Consider the following 24,031-nt stretch of genomic DNA (forward strand, 5'->3'; position numbering starts at 1 on the left):
GACAGGATTGTGCAACTGAACTGAACTTATTGAATGATGAATCACTGATTGGAGATTTGTTTATCATGTACTACTGAGACAACTACTAATCAAAAGTTGGAGTACATAGTAGGACCAGACACTGTTCTAAATACTTTCCAAATATTCTCTCTTGATCTTCAAACCCACCCATTTTACATTAAGGCACAGAGAGGTTAGGTGATTGCTCATTGTCACATAGCTACTAATAAGTGAGCTCGGATTTTAACCCACAAGTCTAACTCTAGAATCCATGTTCTTAACCTTATATAAGCATGAGTTGTTGGAATTAACATATTTGGTACTTTGCAGGCAGCCTGAGTTTATGTTTTTCACCTCTTGGATCATTTTTGAAATTTTTTTCTTTTTAGTTACTCAGTCTCTTTGTGACCCCTTGGACTATAGCCCGCCAGGATCCTCTGTCTGTGGGGCTTCTCCAGGCAAGAATACTGGAATGGGTTACCATGCCGCCCTCCAGGGGATTTTCCCAACCCAGGGATAGAACCCAGGTCTCTTGCATTGCAGGCCGATTCTTTACTGTCTGAGCCACCAGGGGAATTTAGCGCTGGAGAAATGGAGAACAAATTGTGGTTTTTAAAATTGAAGATAAATAAATAAAATTGAAGATAGTCATGGAAATCTAGGGAAAATCCAAAGTAAAAACAATATTTCTCAGGTTTATTTTAACATATTTTCTGATAACAAAGAAGCCTAAGATATTTAAATTTTTTTCAGGTTGTTATCCAGTTCTAAAATTTGAGGATAGGGCTTCCCTGGTGGTCCAGTGGTTAAGACTCCCCATTTCCATTGCAGGGGGTTTGAGTTTGATCCCTGGTTGGGGAACTGAATTCCTGCATGCTGCGTTCTGCAGCCCCAAAAAATTAAAATTCAAGGATATGACCATTTATACTACTGAAGTTTTCTACTTGATTGAATAAATGTTGGTGCTCCTAGGAATTTTATTTAATATTTATGTAATTATCAGTTACTTTAGTGTTTTCTGAATTTCTTATTCTATTTCTTCACTTGGTATAAATGTAAAATGATAGAATGATTTGGAGATTTATAGCCAGACTAATCTGGATTGAAATTCCAGCTCTGTACTTAACTGTATTTCTTGGACTAGTAACTAAAACTCTCTGAGCCTCTCTTTTTTTCATCTTTAAATTAAGTAATAATACTCAGGAGTGGTATGATATTTAAGATTGTATTTGTAAATTTTCTGACAAGTTATATATATACTATAAATATACTATACATTTTAATTTCTTTAAAATTGTATATGAAAGCCCTGGCTTAAATTAATAATTTGCTTTTCCTATTTGCATCTTCTATAGAGGAGTATAATAATTTTTATTTGGAATATTTAGATGAACTATGGAATTAATTCTTAGCTGATTTTTGTGAGTAGATTTCTATCTCAAATGATTGTAATTCAAGTGTCTTCATTATAACATTTCTGTTCTTCCTTCCTTTTGTTTGACCATTCTGGGAATAGACAGACAGTTTTTTCTGGACAAAAGTTTTAAGGCCTTCTCAACCTGTTAAATGCCATAACCGTAGTTTAAATATTTTGTCCTTTTATGATTTCTGAGTGTACTTTTAAAGTCAGACTCTTAGATCCCATTATATATACTATAGCAACAAGATAAAAGGGGTGACCACAGCCTCAGGGCTCTAAGGCACCCAGGATTCTCTTGTTCTCAGAAATGCCTGATTTTTTAGATATCAGAACACCTAGAACAGGTGTCAGGTTCATCTTCCACTTTTAGATGTCAAAATACTGGTCTCCAGATAACTTTACAGTTTTATTCAAATACTTAAACCATTTTATATGGTAGATTATGCATTATTCAAAATTCTGATATTTTTTATGATATTTAAGAATTCATTTTACTGAAAGAAATGAAAATTTATTTAATATTAACTTTTTCTTGAGTAATTTAGAAATTGTATTAAATTGTGTGGTTTTTCTGTATTATTATTTATAATTATCAATATATTGTGTCATATGTTTTTAAAAGTGCTGATGGGATCTGACTGAGTCAACACCCAGATGAAAGATTACAGTAATGAATGATTCATTTTTTTTTAAATGAACATACCTTGTGTCAAGTAAGCAGCGTATACCATAAATATGTGTTTTGCAGAGGAATTGAAAAGCCTGTTCGGTTTTGTGGGTGAATGTGCTATGGTATGGTGTAACTTGTAACCAGTTACATGGAAACTCTTTCCTAGAAAACGATAAAGTGAGGATGCCTGGTGACTTGGTGTTTGGCCCACGGGAAGCGAGGCCGGGGGCAGCCCCGCAGCGTGCCTCCGGAGTGAACGTGTCGTCTCTCCTCTCTCCCCAGGTGCCGCCGTGGCCGGCATTTACCGCGTGGCCGGGAAGAACATGGCCCCCTTGGAAGCCCTGGTGTGGGGCGTCGGACAGACAGTCCTGACGCTCATCATCTCCTTCTCAAGGATCCTCGCCACACTCTGAGGTTTCTGTGGGAATGTCTTCACTTCACATAAGGAAACAGACGTACAGATTCTCTGAAAACGGCATCGTTAGCGAGTGGGCAGGAGATCGTACCAGGACGAGGAAGGAGCAGGTCAAAACACAGGCCTCGGGCCGTGTGGGAAGGTCGCCCTCTGGTGTTCAATGATTGCACTACCGCACCGCACCTTACGTGCCTCCGTCCCGGGCAAGGCGCATTGCTACGCGAAGCTACAAGAAAAAGCACCTTGTTTAGCTGCCAATCAGGTTAACACTGGTGTTGAATCATCATTCTTAACAGTGTTGTGTTAAGTTACAGGGACGTTTTGAAGAATTGATACATGTGCCAAACTCTTTTCTTTTTTCTTTTTTTTTTAACATTGATCATGTGAAATTTGCAAGTGTAGCTGTAGATGAGTGCTGTGAACATATTTGACATGAATTCAGGTGATGTAGTGAGAAATTTTGTTTTGTAATGCTAAATCCCGTATGAGTGCTGAATATAAAATCATTTATTATGAGACAAATTATCTGATTTTTAATGTTAAACGTTTCTGGGATTTAGGGCTTTCATATAAATTAGCTATTTATTGTTATTTACTTTATGTGGAAAATAATACTGAATGGGAAACTGCTAGACTCTTCTAAGGATTCAAAGTAGATCTATAGGGTGCATCCTTTTCACTCACTCAAATAACACTCTTTAATAGTTCTCCTCATACATAAACATTCTGTTGCTATGAATTTAAAAACTTTTTGGGTCACACCTGTTGACTGTAGTTTGTGTGTCATGAAAATTTAATTTGAAAATTTTCTTATAAATTTTGTAGGAAAAGAAGTCTGAAATGCACATCCTATTCTTGACCCTTCTGAAGAAAGTTTCTGCCATGTGTCTCATGGAGAAAACATCTTTACAACTAGTATCTCAGTGGGATTATATTACTTGTTGCATATATCTTGATTTTTGGCAAAACGTAAGCAGTCTTTCATCCTGCAGTATCAAATATATATAAAGAGTGGCCTAAACTAGGCTGTGAAAACAAGAAGCCTCACTTGTAGTTAAGAAACAAGTCATATAGGAAGAATAATAAATGATCTTATTTTGTCTGTGTGGTAGCATCATAATTTCTCTAAGTAAAAATTGGGGAATATAGTAAATTTAAAATTTGGCAGTTATTCTCAGCATATCAGTACAGTGTTGAACATATATTAAGTGATTCATTTCAGTTTTTCAACTCTTGTTTTATTCTGTTATTTAAATTTACTAGCATCTACAATGACATTTATTAGAATGAAAAAAATCATTAGTATAAAACATTTTAAGAGATTTTGGCAATATGTAATTGTATTTAAGAGTATAAGAAGTAAGGGAAGCATAGAAACTGGTTGAATTTGTCTCCTATTGAGACTTTTTTTGAATATTAGATACAATTATACATTGTTGTTTAGTTGCTAATCACGTCTGACTCTTTGCGACCCCATAGACTGTAGCCCCTCTCAGGCTCCTCTGTCCATGGGATTCTCCAGGCAAGAATACTGGAGTGGGTAGCCACTTCCTTCTCCAGGAGATCTTCCTGACCCAGGGATTGAACCCACATCTCCTGCATTGGCAGGCAGATTCTTTACCACTGAGCCACCAGAGAAGCCCACAATTATATATATATGTTAATTCAAAAGAAGAGCCAATTGCAGAAAATATGAAGTTATGGACAATCCAAAAGATAATCTCCATACTCTAGCCTCACTCTTTTATAATCTAACTTGGTAACAAGTAAGTTTCTACTAGGTCCCATTCAAATTTAAGACCTTTGTTACCCACGACACCTTTTCTCTGCCAACAACTCGATGATGTGTTGGGGGTATTTTTGCAGTATGGAAGCCAGTTTGGGGCGGGGTAGTTTTAATAACACTGTGGTTTGGAAATCTGTTTTAAAGAAGCCAAGAAGCAACTATGCATTCTTAAAAATCTTTAAAGTAAATCTTAAAATGGATTCTTTTTATTATGTTCAGCCTGAAATTAGTTTCACATGTTCTTTATATTCCTGATGTTTTCTTAAATTTAGGTCTAAATCTCCCAAGTCAACTTGACTTTTCCTTTTCTGTTGGATTTGAATCACTTTCTTCCTTTACTTTGGTTATTCTGTTAGTAACTTAAACTGTTCATATTCTTGGGGAGAAATTATCAATAATGTGTTGACATTGAGATCTACAGAAATGAATATTTATTTTAACACATGATTAGTTTATGTTTTCAGAAAGTTACCATGGTAAGGTAACTGGGGCACATGGTTCAGAATCTGAGATTAGCCAGAAAATAACTCGGACATGTTAAGTATATGGCTGCATGGACCAAAGAGATTTAAACTCCTGTTTTTGCTCTCGGATGGAAGTATGAGAAGGTGGATCTGAGTGTCCTGCAATTATCTCATTATCAAGTTGCTTTATATTATGAGCCATGTGTGCGTGTGTGCCTACACCTGTGCTTTTAACTTTGGGGGGATTTCTGGTTTCTTCCATTGTTTTTAGTTACTTTCATTGGAATTTTGTGCACCTGTTAACTCTTCTAATGTTGTGAAATGCAGCTGATAGTGTGAATGGATGAAATGTTTTAATAGCTGTTTCTATGATGAGATTTTTTTTAAAAAGGTCAATGGTTTTCTTATAGAGGCAAAGAAAACATTTAATGATATATATCTACACACATGTATGTCATTTTACACACACATATATGTAAAGCTGCTGTATATGAATAGAGTCTAATTGGAAAGCTTTTGTTCAGTGAACACTTTGATGTAATGGAGAATTTGATGTATTTGCTCAGTTGAATGATCTTTTAAACAGATTTGAGGAAGTTTGAGATTTTTTAATTGGGGGAAATTTTTCTTGGTTTCTTAGTGCTAGAGATCCTTGTTTGTGATATAACAAAAGCCCTTATTGAAAAATTTGAGTTATTCTTAAAATTTGTATGTGATTTAGCAGTAATATTTTTTTTTGTTTGGTAAATGCAAGAGGGAAGGGCGGGGGTGAGAGCCTTGGCAGTTTATACATCTTTATCTTAAGGAATGCTAATAAAATACGGCTGACAGTAAGTCAGTTCCTCGAGAAAGAGACTCCTGTCTGCCCAAGCTAATCATTAATTAGTTAACACACTGGTGAGAAATGTCCATAGATCAGAGTTAGGGTGCCTCATCTGAGCTACAAGGAATGCTTAAAACCTTGAAATGAGGAAGGTGCCAGCAGTCCCCCCTGGACAGTTCCACTGGTTGTCTAGAATAACGTGAGTCCTAGACTTTGGCCATATTCAGTGTTCACACTGGTTAATTATTCTTACTTTAGATCTTTGTGTTTACCGAACAGGTTTACAGTTTGTAACCCAGTGTGCTTTCTTGGTATTTGCAGCATGTGTTTACACCATCCTCCCAAAATGTGAAGATTTTGTTTGTACTTTAAGTGAGAAATAAAGAAATGAGCTACCCTGTATATCCTATTTGTGGTATGAGGAACAAGAACAAGTTTAAAAAAATGTTCTTGGAAAACGTCTCTAGAGAACCTGTAATAAAGATGGGGAGAATGGAGTTGCCACGTCAGGGTGCCCAGGCTGGCACTTACATACCAAGAACTCAAGTTTGTAAGCATTTTTGGTGGATCTAACATATACAAAGTGCTGAGCCTGGTATTTTCTGTAGTAAGCACAAGGATGCCCCACAATGGGATCCCCGCCCTTGAGTCCACCAAGAGCTGATTTAAATCCTAAACGGTTGGGAGAACATCCTGTTTCTAGTCGAGAGGAGAGTTTAAGTCCTTTTCCCCCAGCCCGCCCCCTCCCCCAGTTCTGACTTTTCTCATTCACCAAATGGAATTTGGGAAACCACGATCCCACTGCCGGGGCATAGCAAGGAGAACACTGGGACCCACACCAGTAACACAGATTTGAATCCAGGACCTCTCACTTGTTGACCTTTTGTTTATGGTGGCAATGTATAGTTTGCCCTCCATATCTGTGGTTCCACATTCAGGGATTCAGCCAACCTTGGGTGGAAATATTTGGAAAGAAAATCAAGAAAGCCCCAAAAAGCAAAGTGCTCCCCACAGGCAACAATTCACAGAACATTTACATAGCGTTCACACCATTTACACAGCATTTATGTTGTGTAAGGTGGTATAAGTGATCAAGAGATGACTGAAAGTATATGGGAGGGTATATGTGGGTTAAATGCAAGTACTGCACCATTTTCCATAAGGACCTTGAGCATCCTCAAAGGTTGGTACCCATGGGGGTCCTGGAATCAGTCTCTTGTGGATACTAAGAAAATACTCAGTATTTAATAGGAAATGATCAGTAGGTAGTCATTTTAATTTTTAAATTAAACTTTGCAATACCAAGTAAATACATTGTTTTGTAAGATTCATCTATTGTCTTTCATTTCCACATTTACCTTACATGTATTTTAAGAAGGAAACAAACAAACAAAATTCTCTTATGTTGCTTTCTTTACCTACTTTCAACCTCTTTTTTTTAAAAAAAAAAAAATCAGATATTTTTCCAAGGGCACTTCTGGGGGCTGGTGGTGATAGAAATGGCCAGGGCAAGCAGGAATCAGTATCAGGCTGTGGGTATTACTAGTTAAAACGGGAAAAGTGGTAAGTGGCCAGGACTTACCCCTTATTTTCTCCAGCTTGCGTCTTTCGGATTTACTCAGCCAATATTCACTGAATCTCCACTGCATGCTGCTTACTCTGCTCGTTTTAGGGGTGGGGAGGTTCCCCCCGACCCCCGCATTCACCTCTCTTCTGCCACCCCAGCCTATAGAACAGAACTGGGCAGTCGTGTCTACCACGTCCCTCCTCCCCTGGAGCAAAGGTGCTTAAGCCCTGCTTGTTTGTTTGTTTTTAACTTAAAAGGTAATACTTTTAAATTTATGTGCATTTTATAATTCAAGAAATAATAAGATGTTGAGGACTTTCTGAAACATTCTCAAGCCACTTGACTCTTGTGACAAACGTTTCTCTCAAAAAGTCTTAGAATTCTTCAAAGAGTCGCTATTTGTTTTTAAGATGTGAAGAATGTGGAAAGTTACTGAAAAAATTCTCTAGATTGCAGAGAAGTTTGGCAACACTTGGGTAACTGGGTAAATGGTTTCAAGGGTGAGAATCTCAGTGGTTGCAATTGACTAGCAATTTCCCTTTTCCTGTCCTTTTTATAACACTGGGGAGGAAGACTCTACAGCATAAAAAGGACATTATTTGATTAAAAAATTATAAAAAATTTCAAACATGTAGTAGTATTTATAGCAGGGGGAAGTTTAAAGATGGGAAGAAAGGTTGGAGGGGTAATGCACAAAAACACAGACACAATTGACAAAACACGCTGCATTATGTGAACACAGTTTCCCCTTCTGTTAGGACTACAGATGACACTGTGTGAGTATGTTTACTGCTTGTTTGCAAAATGTGGTATTTCTTTATATGTGAGACGAAACTTGCCACAAAGCATTCGAAATCGTTTTATAATTTTGTGCGTGTGGTGGTCGGTTTGCCCCACTCACTCAAAGATCTCTGTTCAGTGTAGGCAACACAGTGTTTTTGAGGAGGTCGCTGAAGCTTGTCCTCTAAAAATTTATCTATGAATTTGCTTAGGGAAAGTAATGCTTAATATATACAGTATTTTCCGTAAATGTGGAGGTAAACTGGTTCATACGTCATTAGATTAGTAGAAACACCCGAATTTCTCGGTGCACTGAGGTGTAACCACCTCCTCCCCTGAGCACAGGGGCCTTGCTTTCACGTTCTTTACGTTCATTGCACGTATGTTGAGCTTTCATAATAACCCTGTCTTGATTTTTGAGAACTAATTTAGCAGTTTAAAAAAAAAAATACTCCTCCTTCTTCCGTACAGATGTCATATGGGATAGTTTAAACATATGTACAGTTTGTTGATAGGATCAGAAGTGCTGGTTTAGAAGAGAATGTTCTCAACACCTTATGGTTATGCAGCTGTAATCTTGCTGAAAATTAAATACTATAAGCAAGTCAAGAGAGCATGGACCTCCTACGAGTTTTCTTTTTTTCAGGACTGTGTCCTGTAACAATATATATTTCCGCTCAGTGGGGACGTGACTGTCCTCTTTTGGGGACTGCGTTTAAGTATGTCACTGAAGCTGGAAAGCAGTGCGACATACATACATAGGAAGAGGAACTATAATGTATAATCACCATAACTATAACACTCTTTCTTCTGAACGTATTACATCTTGGTAATTTCTAAAAATCATCACTTTTTTATAGCCCTGTATAAATGAATGGTAACTTGATAGTACTGTTGGTGGTGAGAAGTTTCCTTTGTCTTCAACGTATTTATACATCATCACTATCTTTGGGTAGGAACATTTTAAAGTTTTCTCCATAGAAGGTAAAAGAGAGGCATTTGTTTGAATTATAATCAAAAATTATTTACTTTCAATACTGGATGAGTTGATAGTCTGATTGTTGACACTTAGTATTCATGATATCACATGCATTTACAGTGGAGGAATTTTAAAAGTTCTGGCTGTCTCCCAAACACACACATACACACACACACAAGCTCTGCATATTTAGATGAACAGTATAAAATTCCTCATTATTTTTCATTTTAGTCATTTAATTAACTATGTTAAAATTCATAGGATTCTACCATGAAGTATTAACTCTTGACTCTGGTAATTCTAGAACAAGGAGATCAACTGTATCTCAATCAGCTAAAATGTTATTTACATAGCAAATATATAGTTTGCCTGATAGGTATTACAAACTCACTTGCAAATTGTGTTAACGCTCAGACCACTGATGAATCATTTAGTAAACCACAGTGCAGTTTTTAAAAGCTAAATGATGCCTTAGTGCCTTGGAAGTTAAGATACTTTCGCAAAGTGAATTTAGCAGAATTCAGGATTGGTATGCCTGTTGCTGGGAATTCAGAGCTGAGGAAGGATGTAATTGAATTAACTCCTTGTGGTTTAGTAAAAAGTCAGTTATTTCATTCTTGACAGATGACAACTGCTTTCATTACATTATCATGATGTGTGGTGTTTGTTTTTTTTCTCTTTCCAAGTAAGTTTGAAATGGGAGAAAATGTAGTCAAGACAGTTAAATGTGGAATGTTAAAACTTGGTTTTGTTGTGAACTAGAGATGCTAGTGTGAACAGTGTCAGCTTCATATTGTAGTTCAAAGGCAGACACTTCATGTCACTTTTAGGAATATGTTTACCATCAGGGACTTTTTGTTTTTTACTCTAGAAATACTTAATGTACTGTGAAACTTAAAGACAGGAAGAAGAAACCTTGGAGGGGTAATGCACAAAAACAAAGGTGTATGTGATGAAGTAGCCTACATTATGTGAACACAGTTTCCCCCCTTCTGTTAAGACTGTAAACTACACCATATGAGTATGTGTCTTGCATGTTTACATAATAGTTTAATTTTGAAGGGTTATTTAAAAAAGTATGTTTATTTATAATACCTAACAAGCTGTAAATATTGTATACTATTGATTTTTAATTTTATATAAGCAATTTTTTATTTCCAACTCATGTACAAATCTCATGGTGTATATAGTATACTTTCCCGGAGAACATCAACTTTGCAGTGAATTTTAATTGTAGTAAGCATCAGGTTTAATTGTGGTAAGCATAGAAATGTTGATCTTTATTTTAAATTATTTTCCACCACTCATTTTCTTCAAAGGGCAGCAATAAATATATGCAAGTTATTTTTGATTTACAGAACGTTGGTCTGCAAAGACAAGGTCTAGGTTCCAATTCATTGCTTTAAAGAAAAGATGCACAATTAACATCATACACTGTCTAATCTCAGGACCATTTCTGAGGTCCATACGTGTGTCTCCTCTTTGTAATATACAGGGTGAACTCTTTACTGATACACACAGAACAACTGTTAAAAGCGAATCCAGCACTTAAATGTCATCACACAGAACTTACTGGGTTAAAATTTGTAATATACGGTATTTTAATAAAGTTTCTGTATTCAATTTCATGCACTTATATATAAATAAACCTGTCTTTAAAAGCTTTATGGGCTGTGTGACTCTTTATGACATGCACCCTTTCAACCCACTCCTTGCAGGCTGACACCTGACACCAGGCGAAGTGTCTCCTTTTACCCTTTGGTCAGGTTTTCTGGTTTCCAGGTCATACACCGGATTTGGAAGATGGCACTGACAAGTCAAATCACGTTTCAGAGACAAACCTGGCCTAGTTCACAGTTTTACGGAGGGCAGTGCTAGGCCACATAAGCATCTGCTCCTAAGAATCACTGTTTTAAAGAGCCCGTTGTCACTTTTATTAATAAATGACTACCCTTTACTGAGTACTTAGTCTGTTAGACACCTCATAGGCATTCTTTAACACTTATTTCAGGTTAAGGGGATTACTAAGAATTCTGAAGGTAATCCTTCACTTTATGAGTGAAGCATTTGAGGTTCAGAGAGGGTGAGCAGCTTCTCAAGGTCACACAGCTGCTAATGCTGAGGTGGGCTTTTCTTATTACCTATATGTTCCCCCCACTGTGCTGCGCTGGTTTCTGCAAAGCATCAGGGAGCCTGTAATGAGATGGGTCAGTCGCTCAGTCCTGTCCGACTCTTTGCAGCCCCTTGGGCTACACAGTCCGTGGGATTCTCCAGGCCCGAACACTGGAGTGGGTAAGCCGTTCCCTTCTCCAGGGGATCTTCCCAACCCAGGGATCGAACTGGGCTCTCCTGCACTGCAGGCGGATTCTTAACCAACAGCCACCAGGGAAGCCCTGTAATGAGATAAGACAAAGACCAGATGGCATTATGGGGATTTGAAAAATCACCCTCAGGATTTGTATTGCCAAATCTAGGCATATTTTGAATTTTTGTTAGGGATTCCTAAGGCATGGTACTAGTTACCCAGTTAGGGTTCCACTAATCTCCAGCCTAAGAAGAGATTGGGGCCAACAAAGCCAGTCACTGTAATTGTTAACAAACCCTGCTAGTGTGAAAACTTGATTAACTTTAAAAATAGTGCAAAGAAAGTGGAAGTAAACTTTTTTCCCCACATATACTGACTTATTTCATGTATTGCTTCATTAAAATGTATTTTCTTTTTTCTAGGTGACTTTTTCATTCAACCGTAAGATTTATAAAATTATTAAATATATTTTCCTTCCTGACCATGAGTCTTAAAAAAGTCCTTAAAATAAAAATCTTGAGATTAAAATTTTCCCTTTTGATTTTATTCTTTTGGGCTCTTGAAGTAAGATTTTTATAGTATTTTTGTAGAAGGAAATCTGTCTTTGGGTATCTTGATATTTACTGAGCATCGAAAGAAAGCATTGGATTTCGTATCTGTTGCCACCTATATAGAATGAGACCAGAGGGGAAGGTAATCTAGAAGAAAGATACTCAGTTCTTAAACAGAGCTTGTTTTCTTTCTTCCTTTAAAAAAAAAAGTTTCTATTTTTGGCTGTGCCGGGTCTTCGGTTCGGCACACAGGCCTTGCTTTCTCTAGTTGCAGGGAGTCGGGGCACCTCTTCATTGCGGCGGCTTCTCTGGTGCAGACGGAGCGTGAGCAGGAGCGGCATCAGGCCTGCTCAGCGGTAGTGGCACGCAGGCGTAGTTGCCCTGTGGCTTGTGGCATCTTCCCGGACGGGGGTCAACACGTGTTCCCCTCATTGGCAGGCAGGATCTTAGCCACTGGACCACCAGGGAGATCCTGAGCTTGTTTTCTGGTGGAGAATGAGTTTTTGTGGAGGAAGAATGTCTCAGACTTAACCAAGGGCACACTTAGGTCATCTGTGTTTTGAAGTTGTATGTATGCCCAGTCACTCAGGCATGCCCGACTCTCTGCGACCCCGTGGCCTGTAGCCGGCCAGGCTCCTCTGTCCATGGGATTTTCCAGGCAAGAGTACTGGAGTGGGTTGCCATTTCCTTCTCCAGGGGATCTTCCCGGCCCAGGGACTGAACCTCCACCTCTTGCATCTCCTGCACTGGCAGGCAGATTCTTTACCACTAGAGCCACCTTTTAAGTTGAACCTTTGTTAATTCATAAAATAGTACCTAAAGTTTTAGGGTGTAAAGAAAAAGGTAAACAGGACCTATGGCAGATTTGAGGAGTAGAACTGGAGTTTACATCCAGCTTCCAGCAGAATCTTAACAGAATAATCTGTCCCATTTTACTATTCCTGTTTATCTACTTTTAATTTTCTATATTCTTTGTTATTGAGGCTTCCCTGATGGCTCAAGTGGTAAAGAATTCACCTGTCAATGCAGGACATGCCGGCTTGATCCCTGGGTCCAGAAGATCCCCTGGAGAAGGAAATGGCAACCCACTCCAGTATTCTTGTCTGGAGAATCCCATGGACAGAGGAGCCTGGCAGGATACAGTCCATGAGGTCGCAAAAGAGTCGGACACGACTTAGTGACTAAACAACAATTCATTGTTATCATTTTTTTTTGGCCAATTTTATGAGTACTCTTCAGGCTTAGAGTTCTGGGGGTTCATTTATAAATGGAAATACATTAGTTGGTTTTCCTGCAAAGAGAGAATTTTATCACTAGATGGTGTAAGAGTTCTATTTCATTTTATCCTGGCTTTTGGCCATTCTTATCTATGAACCAACTCTAATTAAATCAGCCTATACTTCTGGACTCATCTCCATAAGATAATTTATGTTTTTCTGATAAAGATACATGTGAGGAAATGAAACACAAGAAAAACCAAGAATTTCCAGGTTATCACTAATTTTCCAAAGAAGGTTAAGATGCAGTGTTCAGGGGTCACTTACAAATTGGCAAACCACATCAACTTATGATTTTGGCAAGTCATTAAGCTGGACCTTGATTTATCTATTTTTTATAAATTCATGCTCCAACTCACTACGTAATGGTCTTTAAAAGTCTATACTTCAGTGATTTTTAATTGCAGACTTGGTCAACCTGTTGGGATAAAAGGAATATACCTGTGTATCACAAGCAGTCTTGTACTGTGAAACTTGGTTTTGAATCCCTGTTCTGCCATTTAGGATTTTCACTTGGCCAGGTTGGTTCACTTCTGTGATTTTCAGCTTCCTCACCAGTAATGAGGTAATCTCTCCTATTATAGGGGCTGCTCAGCAAACACCCTGTCCTCGGGGCTTCCTCCTCTCATGAATCCTGCACACAAGGAAGGTTGGTGTCCTTCTAGACTGTGCCGTGAGTTTTGATAGTAAGCCCAGGTACCTCTGTTTCAAAGTCTGTCTCCATACCATGCACGTTGGGATTTTAGAGAGGACTTGTCTCAGGTTTAAACCGTCCCACTGAAGTGTGTGCTGCTTTGGCAGCAAAGTTTGCCGAGAGCGTTTTTCAGAAACAGATCTCTCTGGAAAAGAGCCTGCTTAGAAAACAGAGTGGATAAACTTGCTCAGTTAGCAAATTCCTTGCGTTCTCAAAACCAAATATGTACAAGATAAGAACGCCAAAGCAGTCAGCATAAACCCCTGAAAGGTGCTCTTGACTTGCCCGTTGGCTGCTTGCAGGCATCGACCACCATGATCTTGTTGCAAGTGGGCTTCTTGGCTCTGCTTGTTGTTCTGCAGAGATGGTGTTGGTCTCTTCAGCTCCACAGAGTCCGACCTGAAAAGCATAAGTCTTAGGACACAGCGTGGTCTGTAGCGGCCTCAGAGGCACACGTACATTCCAGGTTGTTAAGGAAATCAGGACAGCACTTAAGAGACCAGAGAAAGGACCAAACAGATTTTCATAAAATGACACACCTCCTGTCCCTTTTGCTTTTTTTTTTGTGGGAATTGGTATCAATGGGTAGGACTCTAGGATAGTCTTACAAGAAGATACTTGTATTGTCTTTGTTGTTGTTGTTTTAAGATTTTTTAAAAAATGAGCCATTTTTAAAGTCTTTATTGAGTTTGTTACAATATTGCTTCTGTTTTATGTCTTTATTTTGGTTTTTTGGCCTCAAGGCATGTGGGGTCTTAGGTCCTCGACCAGGGATCAAACCCATATCCCCCTGCTTTGGAAGGCAAAGTCTTCATGGCTAGACCGCCAGGGAAGTCCCACGTGTGTTGTCTTTGATGTGGAAAATAAGGGAAGATAGAGAGATGGGTCGACATTGTAGGGCTGAGAAAACACCAATTTTGAGAGATTTCACACTGTTGAAGGCCCTGTGCGTGTTGACAGGGTGGGAGGGTATCAGACCTGGGACTTCTCCCTAGTTCTGACTTCTTGTGCATAGGAAGCCTCATGTTAGACTTAATCTATGACCACATCTTCTGCAGTAAACCTGAAAATCAGTTAGCTTCTTTTGTCTTCCCTTAAATGCAGGCTGAAACTTTCAATGGAACACCATCAGTTTAGGTCTGTTATTCTCGGACATTTTAAAACCTGGACCAGTTTGACACCTGGAACGTGACATTTGCCATACCTGCTACAGTTTTAAGCTTTAGTGCATCTGTAGATGTATTTGGAGCTTGTCTAAACTGGAGACTTTTTGCAAGGTGAGTGAGAAGAGATGAACATTTCAAATCCAAAGGATAACTTCTGTTGTACTTTTTAACAAGTATTTGGAGGAGCTGTGCCAGGCCTATATTATTGATAAAGTACTCCTTTTAATAATGTTGGTATTCAACTTTCAAATCATTTTCACATCTCTCATTTTACTCCCACCATTTGTTCTTATTTGGAGGAAAGGGAAAAGCGCTTAAAAAAAAAAATCAAAGCCATTTACCTGGTTAAGCACAGGTCTCGCATGAGGCCTGGGCAGCTGTCTGGACAAATGCCAGTACAACAGCAGACTTGAAGTAGCCATGCGATCCGGGGGCCTGAAGGGATCCTGGTGGAAACTGACCACTTTCTGGGTAATCCAGGACTGGCTCACTCTCCTGCCACAAGGCTTTGGCTTCAGGCTTTTTGAGAAAGGATGCAGAAAGATCCCAGTGTGTTCACACGAGATCTTCCTGCGGCATTAACCTGTTTTCTTCTATCCGAAGTATCCTACTAATGACAGACATCTTCATCATTAGTGTGTACACCACAATGCCGACAGACGCTCGTTATCAGCAGAGGCGCCCCCACATTTCATCGTTTCCCAAGTTTTCGTTTAACTGAGCAGATTATCTCTCTCATCGTTCAAACCTCTTGACCTTCAGAGACCCATGTGTCACCTCAGCTGGTTTACGCCCACCACCAGCTATCTGGACAGGGAAAGTCGCCACATCGAGGCAAAACGTGTACGTCTTCCTGAATATTCTGAAACCAAAACAGACCGAAAGAAGAAAGGGTAGTTTTGCTATCAGAGGAACGGAAGGCAGGGTTTGATGTCCACAGGCGGGGGCTGCAGTGTGTCAGCAGTAGGTTTGTTGGCTGAGATGGAAAAAATGAACAGTGCTCTGATTAACCTCAGAATCAGAATCAAGTGAAAAAACACGTCCACCCGAGACCTCAGAGATCTGTTTGTGGTGTTTGAAAATGCACTGGGGAGACCATGAAGAGCTTGAATGGAAATTTAGATGACAACAGTGCCTGTAAATAAAAGACCAGCTCAACATTATGGAAGGACAAGAGGCAGAGATAAGAAACTGACAAGTAACCCTAAAAGAATTCATTGTCGTTGATGAGTCTTAGGGTTTTGTTGTTATTCGTTGTGTCTGACTCTTTGCAACCCCGTGGACTGTAGTCCAACAGACTCCTCCGTCCATGGGATCTCCCAGGCAAGAATACTGGAGTGGGTTGCCATTTCCTTCTCCAGGGGATCTTCCTGACCCAGGGGTCAAACCCGCGTATCCTGCCTTACAGACAGATTATTTACCACGGAGCCACCAGAGAAGCCCCACTTTGCAAATATCTCTTTATTTTTAAAGCGTTTCTTACTCCAATATAAACCTTGTCTTCACTCACCATCTCCAGAAGGGGGCAGACATGGTCAAGAGTCAGAGGGTTTCTTTCCACGCAGAGAAGATAAGAGAATCAAGAGGGATCAAGTAGACAAGATTTTTTCCAAAAGAAAGGTCCCCAAAGTTAACAAAATAAGCCCTTCAAATGTGTTCTGTCACTAGAGCTGGGCTTTTTCCATAAACTGAAATGAGGACAATCTAGCTAAAAATAAATTTGTTTCTCTTAAATATGCATGCAGTGTTTTTAATATTGGAACATATCAAATGTCAACCTGAGAAATGTATCAAATCATTTGGTGAGGTTCTAGTTTTATGATGTACACCTTGAAAACTGTGATGGTTACCTTGGCTGTTACTAATCCAGTCTGGGCTCATCCTTTTGTCCAAAGCTGATAAATAAATATGCTGGCTTTTTATACATGGATTAATTTGGAAAATAAGGTCCAATCTCTTTACAACTTCCCCGGCTTCTCTCTTTTTTAAGCCACAATGAAACATGGGTCAGACTAAATGTGAACAACCTGTATTAAATATGTGCTGAAGAGTCCTCACCCAGAGGGGCTTTTGGGGAAAAGAATCAGTGGGACAAGTCAGTCTGATCAAACCTATCTCCTATGTCCCTGTCTTAGAGATTCACAATTCACACAGACATATTTAAAGACTGTTAAGTTTTGAGTTAGGAAACCCTATTTGGCTTTGTTTCATTGCCATGAATTCTCTGAAAAATGTCTACTGCCGTAAGAGAAATCTCGCTAGCTGACACGGTGGACTTCTAGAAAGCATTCCCAAGCATTTTTAAAAGTTCTACCTGCTGTCCCCAGGCAGATCTCTGGCTCAGTCACACTCAGTCTGAAGCAGGGTTTTCATATCTGAGCTTTCATCTCCAGTGTTGCTTCCCTTGCCTCCAGTGTCTGTTGATGTGTGGTCCGCATCCTTTGCTCGGCCCTGGGAGTCTGGAACCTTCCCAGCCCTGAGTTGTCACGTTTGGCAAGTCTCTGCCAGGCGCTTCCTCACTTACATGTCCTTTAGGCATTTCCTGGGCCCAAGCTTCCTGGATGAGGTTTGCTACTTATGGCCCCGGCTCACGTTGCTCATATTAAGTGGGACCCTCATAGGAAATCCAAGGTTGCATCTGGCACGTGTCCATTGAGGGGTGCAGGCTAAACGTCTCAGCATTTCCTCCAAGGAAGAGACCCTGGGGCCTGGGAAGGTCAATGCCGCTTCACAGAATGCATGGCGATAGGGCAGACCCCGAACGATGTTTCTAAAGACGGAAGTGGTGCCCGCAGTGAAGAGGAAAATGGCGGACCTGGCCGCTTCCGGCGGGACAACGAGGGAAAGCCTGGTGGGGATTGGGGCTTGTGAAGCGAGTCATGAACAGGTGAGCCTCGAGGGGGAGGCCGTGGAAGGTAAGAGGAAAAGGTAGCCACACGCCAGGCCTCAGCGCTCCGAACCAGGCACGGGGACTTGACTTTTCCCCCACAGGCAGAGGGAAACCACTGAAACTGTGTCAGAGGGAAAAATGCTCTCCTCGAGAGATGAGCTTCGGAAGGCGAGCGTGGGCCCTGTCAGTGCTTTTATATCATCCTTGTGTCTGCTACCTCGGTGTTTGTGGGAAAGAGCAGGGGCTTCTGAGTCGCAATCCTTCATCGGTTCCCACCTATTATGGCCATGTATAAGCTTGAGAAAGTTGCTCCATCTCTCGGAGCCTCAGTTTCCTCATGTATGAAATGATTTAAGAAGTGACCTCAGGGTGTTGTGAGACTTCAACAGTGTGTACTACATACTGCGGACTGAGTCGCTTCAGTCGTGTGCGACTCTCTGCAATCCCGCGGACTGCAGCCCGCCAGGCTCCTCTGTCCATGGGATTCTCCAGGCAGGAACACTGGGGTGGGTGGCCGTGCCCGCCTCCCGGGGATCTTCCTGACCCAGGGATGGAACCCGTGTCTCTTACATCTCCTGCCCTGGCAGGTGAGTTCTTTACCACTAGCGCCACCTCGAATGGTGCAGTTGGAATACACCCCGGCTTGCAGACATGTTTCATGAAGTCGTGCACGTGGAGATCATTCTGACCTGCATTTTCCAGCAACATGACAGGCGTGCTCGCCGGTCAGCTGCTTGCGCCTTGCAGGATGCAAGTCCGCATTGCCCTAACTGCTCGTGACAGAGAGAACCTTGCTGCTACCGGTATTTTTCTTTCCTAACCTGAGTTGTTGCGTTATTTTGGTTGCTGTCGAGGCCCTTATCTCTTGTTCTCCCCATTAGCACTCGCGTCTGCTGTCAGCAGACAGAAGCAGCCATCTGGACTGCCTCTGGGAGCGTGACTTCTTGAAACCCAATCTGCCCAGTTGCCTCCCAAGCAAAGAAGATGGTCAGAGGGAGGTGAAACCCGTTGACTCCCAACCCAGCAGATTTGCCTAGAACTGGAAAACTCAAATTCCCTTTGTGGCCTCCCCTTTCTTCTTTTAAAGCTGGTCAATGGAGGGAAGGAACACCTGATGGGAATTCTCTGTAACATCTCTTATCAGGACACTACCTGGATTCAAGGCACTGCAGATTAGTTCAAGCCAACTCGTATGTGTGAGAGTTTATTTTATACCATAAGATACTTAGTGAATAGTTTTTACCTGCCAGAGATGTATCTAGTCCTTTGATGTATTGTTTCTCTCCTTACCCTATCTCTACATGTTGGGATTTTAGCAAGTTAATTTTAACTTCTTCCCATCCACCCAGGCTCTCTCCTTCTGGACCGAAGGCCTTACTTTCTACTCACATGGTCACTCTTTACTCATGTGTCCATTTGGTTCCTTGTCTCTGACCCCGCACCTCCCAGTTCGGCCTCCTCCAAGGCACAGCACCCACCATCTCAGCCTGCTCCAGGCGAGGGGTACTGTGACTTGGCTCTCTGGACAAGACTTGAGTAGGATCCAGGGCCTACAGGAAAAAGCCAAAGGAGAAGGAGGGCAAGCTGGGGGAGGAAGGGCGTGAAAGAGAGAGCTTGACGGATTCCTGGGCAAGCCTTGACCTGGTAAGACATCTCTGCAATGATGTAGAAGAAAGGGAGGTAAGATTGTGTGTCTGAGGCTAAGTGGGTGTATTGATGCGATTCCATGTTACATTATTATGAAATGATCACACACACACACACACACACACACACACACTTCCAGTGGAAAACATCCCTCTCCCCTTACTTTAAGAAGGAAGAACACTGGAACAGGATGGTTCTGTACTTGGGTTAGTGACTCTTGCTGTTGGCGTCTTGTGTGGCTCTTAACTGTGCATGTCCTCATCTCATGGGGACGGGATAATTTTCATAAAGAATATTCCTCGCCCACGTTCTCATTTTTGTATGCCTCAGAAGTCGAAATCTCGCTAAAACCTTAAAACTTATATTTTACCATATAAAATTTCCTACCATTAATTGCATTTGTAATAATACATCACATCTTTCAAATCAACTTGATACCAGCAGGATTGTCAGAAGGTGTTCCTGGATTTATAGAGAGGTATTCAGATGCTTTCAATGCTAGGTGATAAACAAGCTGAAAATAGATAGATCAGTAAATATTTTATGGAGCTAATAATTTGTTTTTAATGTAAATTGGTGGGAAGGCTGTCATGAATGATATCTGCAGTGAGTAAAACACTTTTGGAGGTGCTGCACATTAAATAGTTGCACTAAGACTTTTGGAATGCCTTATAGCCATAATTTATGACCTATTTATTAGATAATAGTGTCACATCATTGTTACATTTCTTGAATGTGAGAACTATACTGTGTTCATGTAAGAAGATATCTTTGTTCTCAGGCAAACACTGGTATGTTCAGGAATAAACAGGAACAATGTTTGTAATTGACTCATATTAATATTAATGTTGGGCTTCCCTGGTGGGTCAGACAATAAAGAATCCACCTGCAATGAGGAAGACCTGGATTCGATCCCTGGGTCGGGAAGATGCCCTGGAGGAGGGCATGGCAACAGGCTCCTGAAGAATTTCTTCAGTAATTCTTGCCTGAAGAATCCAAGGACAAAGGAGCCTGGCGGGCTACAGTCCATGGGGTCGCAAAGAGTTGGACATGACTGAGTGACTAAGCATAGCAATACTAAGATTATGTAATACATTAATATTTATACATTATATTAACAATTATATATAAAGAGAGAGTGAATGATATAGCACATGTGGATCAATGTTAAAATCTGGTTTATCTGGATAAAGACAGTATGAAGGTTCTTTGTATTATTTGAACAACTTTTCTGTAACTTTGAAATTATTTCAAATAAAAAGTTTAAAACATATATATATGGCCATGTATTAGATACAGTTTTGTCCCTTGGATCCTTGGGGTCTGGCTCCAGAACTCCCACAGATACCAAAATCTGAGAGTGAAGTCCCTCATATAAAACGGCATGTTTGTGCTCAGTCGTTCAGTTGTGTCAGACTCTGCAACCCCATGAACTGTAGCCCTCTTGGCTCCTCTGTTTATGGGATTTTCCAGGCAAGAATACTGGAGTGGGTTGCCATTTCCTTCTTCAGGAGATCTTCCCGAACCAGGGATCGAACTCAGGTCTCCTGCATTGTCAGGTGTGTTCTTTACCACTGAGCTTCCAGGGAAGCCTGTGAAACAGCACAGTGTTTGCATGTAACCTATGCACATCCTTCTGTATATTTTAAATCAGCTCCAGATTGCTTACAATACCTAATACAATGAAAATGCTATGTAAGTAGTTGTATATAGTTGTCCATGTGCAGCAAATTCAAGTTTTGCTTTCTGGAACTTTCTGGAATTTGATCCACTGTTGGTTGGATCTCAGGATGCAGAGCCCGAGGACATAGAGGGCCAACTGTATGTATCTGGATGTATAATCTGTCCGTGTTTTGAATTTAACTTTTAGACTGAGAAGGCTCCAGCTGATATTATCATGAAACAAGCTGAGTCAGGTGATTCAGGCTTAGGGTGTATTTGCAATCTTCACGCTGTGTTGGGAGGCTGCCTCCCAACCAGGCAGACCCGTAAGTACAGGAACCCTGAGAGTTCCCCAAGTTTCCTGTTGTGAGCTGACATGCAGTTTCCCTGGCTCACTGTGTTCCCTCATTATCACAGAAAGAGAAGTAGCAGGAGCTCTTTCCCAGCAGCTATAAAACACCAGCTAAGTGGCTTATTTGCAAATTGCCAAATACAACCACTGGGTTATTTCTACACAAAAATCCCCGTGTAAACAAGTCTCCAGGACCTCAGGATTCAAATGAGAAGAACTAATGGAAAAATCCTGGGATTGACAGATAAAACTACTATACATGAAATAGACTTACTGTTTAGAATAGGGCACTGTGTTCAGCATCTTGTAATAATGTATAATGTTACATTAGTATACATTATTATTACACAATTACAGGAATATTATCTGTAAAAAAGAGCTGAATCACTATGTTGTACATCTGAAACTAAAACAATATTATAAATCAACTACACTGAAATTTTTTAAAAAGTCCTTGGCATCCAGATGACCAAAAAGCACATGAAAAGATGCTCAACATAACTAATCATTAGAGAAATGCAAATCAAAACTGCAGAGAGGTATCACTTCATACTGGTCAAAATGGCCATCATCAAAAAGTCTGCAAACAATAAATGCTGGAGAGGGTGTGGAGAAAAGAGAACCATTCTACACTTTTGGTTAGAATGTAAATTGGTACTGTGAAGAATGGTATGGAGGTTCCTTAACAAGCCAAACATAGAACTACCATATAACCCAGTAGTCCTACTCCTGGGCCTATATCTGGAAAAAGACATAATTTTAAAGATACATGCACCCCCGTGTTCATTGCAGCACTATTTACAATAGCCAAGAAGTGGAAATAGCCTAAATGTCCATCAACAGGGGAATGGATAAAGAAGATGTGGTATATATATATACATATATATATATACATATATGTATATATATATATACAGTGGAATATTAGCTGTAAAAAAGAATGAAATAATGCCATTTTTAACAACATGGATAGACCATGGATAGAGATTATCATACTAAGAGAAGTAAGTCAGACAGAGAAAGACAAATACCACATGATATTACTGATATGTAGAACCTAAAAAAACCCAAAAAACTAAAACCTTAATACAAAGCAGAAATAGAATCACAGATGGAGAAAACAAGCTTATGGTTACCAAGGAAGAAAGGAGAGGGGAATGATAAACTGAGAGATTGGGATTGATGTATACATACTGCCATATACAAAGGCAATAACTAATAGGGACCTGCTATATACCACAGGGAACTCTTCAGTGCTCTATGATGGCCTACATAGAAAAAGAATCTAAAAAGGTGGGGGATGTGCGTATGTGTATAACTGATTCACTTGGCTATACAGAAGAAACTAACACAACATTGGTAAATTGATTATATTGCAATAACATTTTTTTTAAAGTTAAACCCAAACAAATAAAGAATTCCAAAAAAGGTCCTTGGACAAGTTAACAGCTTCTTCTAAGTCAGAGTTCTCTGCTCTGCTCTGCTGAGCTCTGCTGGGAGCTGAGAGTTAAGATGTGGAGGGTCCCATGCTGATTCTGTTCCTGGAAAAGGCTGGAACTTCCAGCAAAACACCTTCCCCTCTATCTCAGCCTCTGTGGCCTTTTTCCTTTTTGTTTGTGAAGCATTGTCTGGGATGAACCTCACCCAATTCTAAAAGCCCTGAGGAGAGTATGGTGCTTAGAGTAAGCTCCTAATGGGAGGACATGATACGGAGGGAAATAGTAAAAAAATCAGCAGAACTCATCTTTTACTTTCACCATCCTCTGAGCATCTCTGCTTTCTCCTCTTTGCTCCTTGTCTCCTAAGTTTCTGAGTCTTCTAAGAATTTCCCATGAGGCCTGCTTTGGGCCTGAAAGATATTCTCAAAACATCAAGAAAGTTGAAACAAAAAAAGGCAGACTACTTTTCATGTTTAAACGGAAAATTTTTAAATGAAAAAACATAAAAAAAACCACCAAAAGCAAAAACCCTCCTTGCTTAGGAAGTAGTAGCAGGTTGAAAGTGTAACTAGATATGAAGAGAAGCTGACATCTCGAGTGCAAGGATTGGACTTCCCAGGTGGCGCTAGTGGTTAAGAACCCGCCTGCCAATGCAGGAGACTCAGGCTTGATCCCTGAGTCGGGAAGATTCCCTGGAGGAGGGCATGGCAGCCCACTCCAGGGTTCTTGCCTGGAGCATTCCATGGACAGAGGAGCCTGGTGGGCTACAGCCCATGGGCTTGCAAAGAGTCAGACACAACTGAAGCGACTCAGCAGCAGCACCGGTGTTAGCTGCAGACACAGCTGGGAGCCCAGCCTCAGCTCAGAGGCCATGGCCTCAGCTTGCCTGGCGAGAGCATCCCACCCAGGTCCCCCTACCTGCAACCCCTTGTCAGTGTCCTCGGTTTGTGAAAGAATGTGTTAATGAAAAATTATTCATAATGCTTATCAAAGAACTTTTGGCTGACTCTGTTCATAGGGAAGCATGGCTATAGATGGAGTGTGTGTGTGTGTGTGCGCGCGTGCATGCGTGCGTGCTTAGACACTCAGTCATGTCTGACTCTTTGGGACCCCAGTGGGGACTCAAGTCCATTGTCAGCATTTT

General features: G+C 40.5%; 1 protein-coding gene across 1 annotated transcript in view; it reads left to right on the forward strand.

The window, feature by feature from the left end:
* Positions 1-10,571, forward strand: part of TMEM170B (transmembrane protein 170B) — a 38,658-nt gene extending 28,087 nt beyond the window's left edge. The window contains exon 3 of the mRNA XM_020889883.2: positions 2,373-10,571. Within this exon, the coding sequence (XP_020745542.1) occupies positions 2,373-2,503 (131 nt within the window). The 3' untranslated portion in view covers positions 2,504-10,571. The remainder of the gene's footprint in view (positions 1-2,372) is intronic.
* Positions 10,572-24,031: the final 13,460 nt, after the last annotated feature.

Source organism: Odocoileus virginianus, chromosome 27 (assembly GCF_023699985.2).
Source record: "Odocoileus virginianus isolate 20LAN1187 ecotype Illinois chromosome 27, Ovbor_1.2, whole genome shotgun sequence".
In the NCBI taxonomy this organism is placed as follows: domain Eukaryota; kingdom Metazoa; phylum Chordata; class Mammalia; order Artiodactyla; family Cervidae; genus Odocoileus; species Odocoileus virginianus.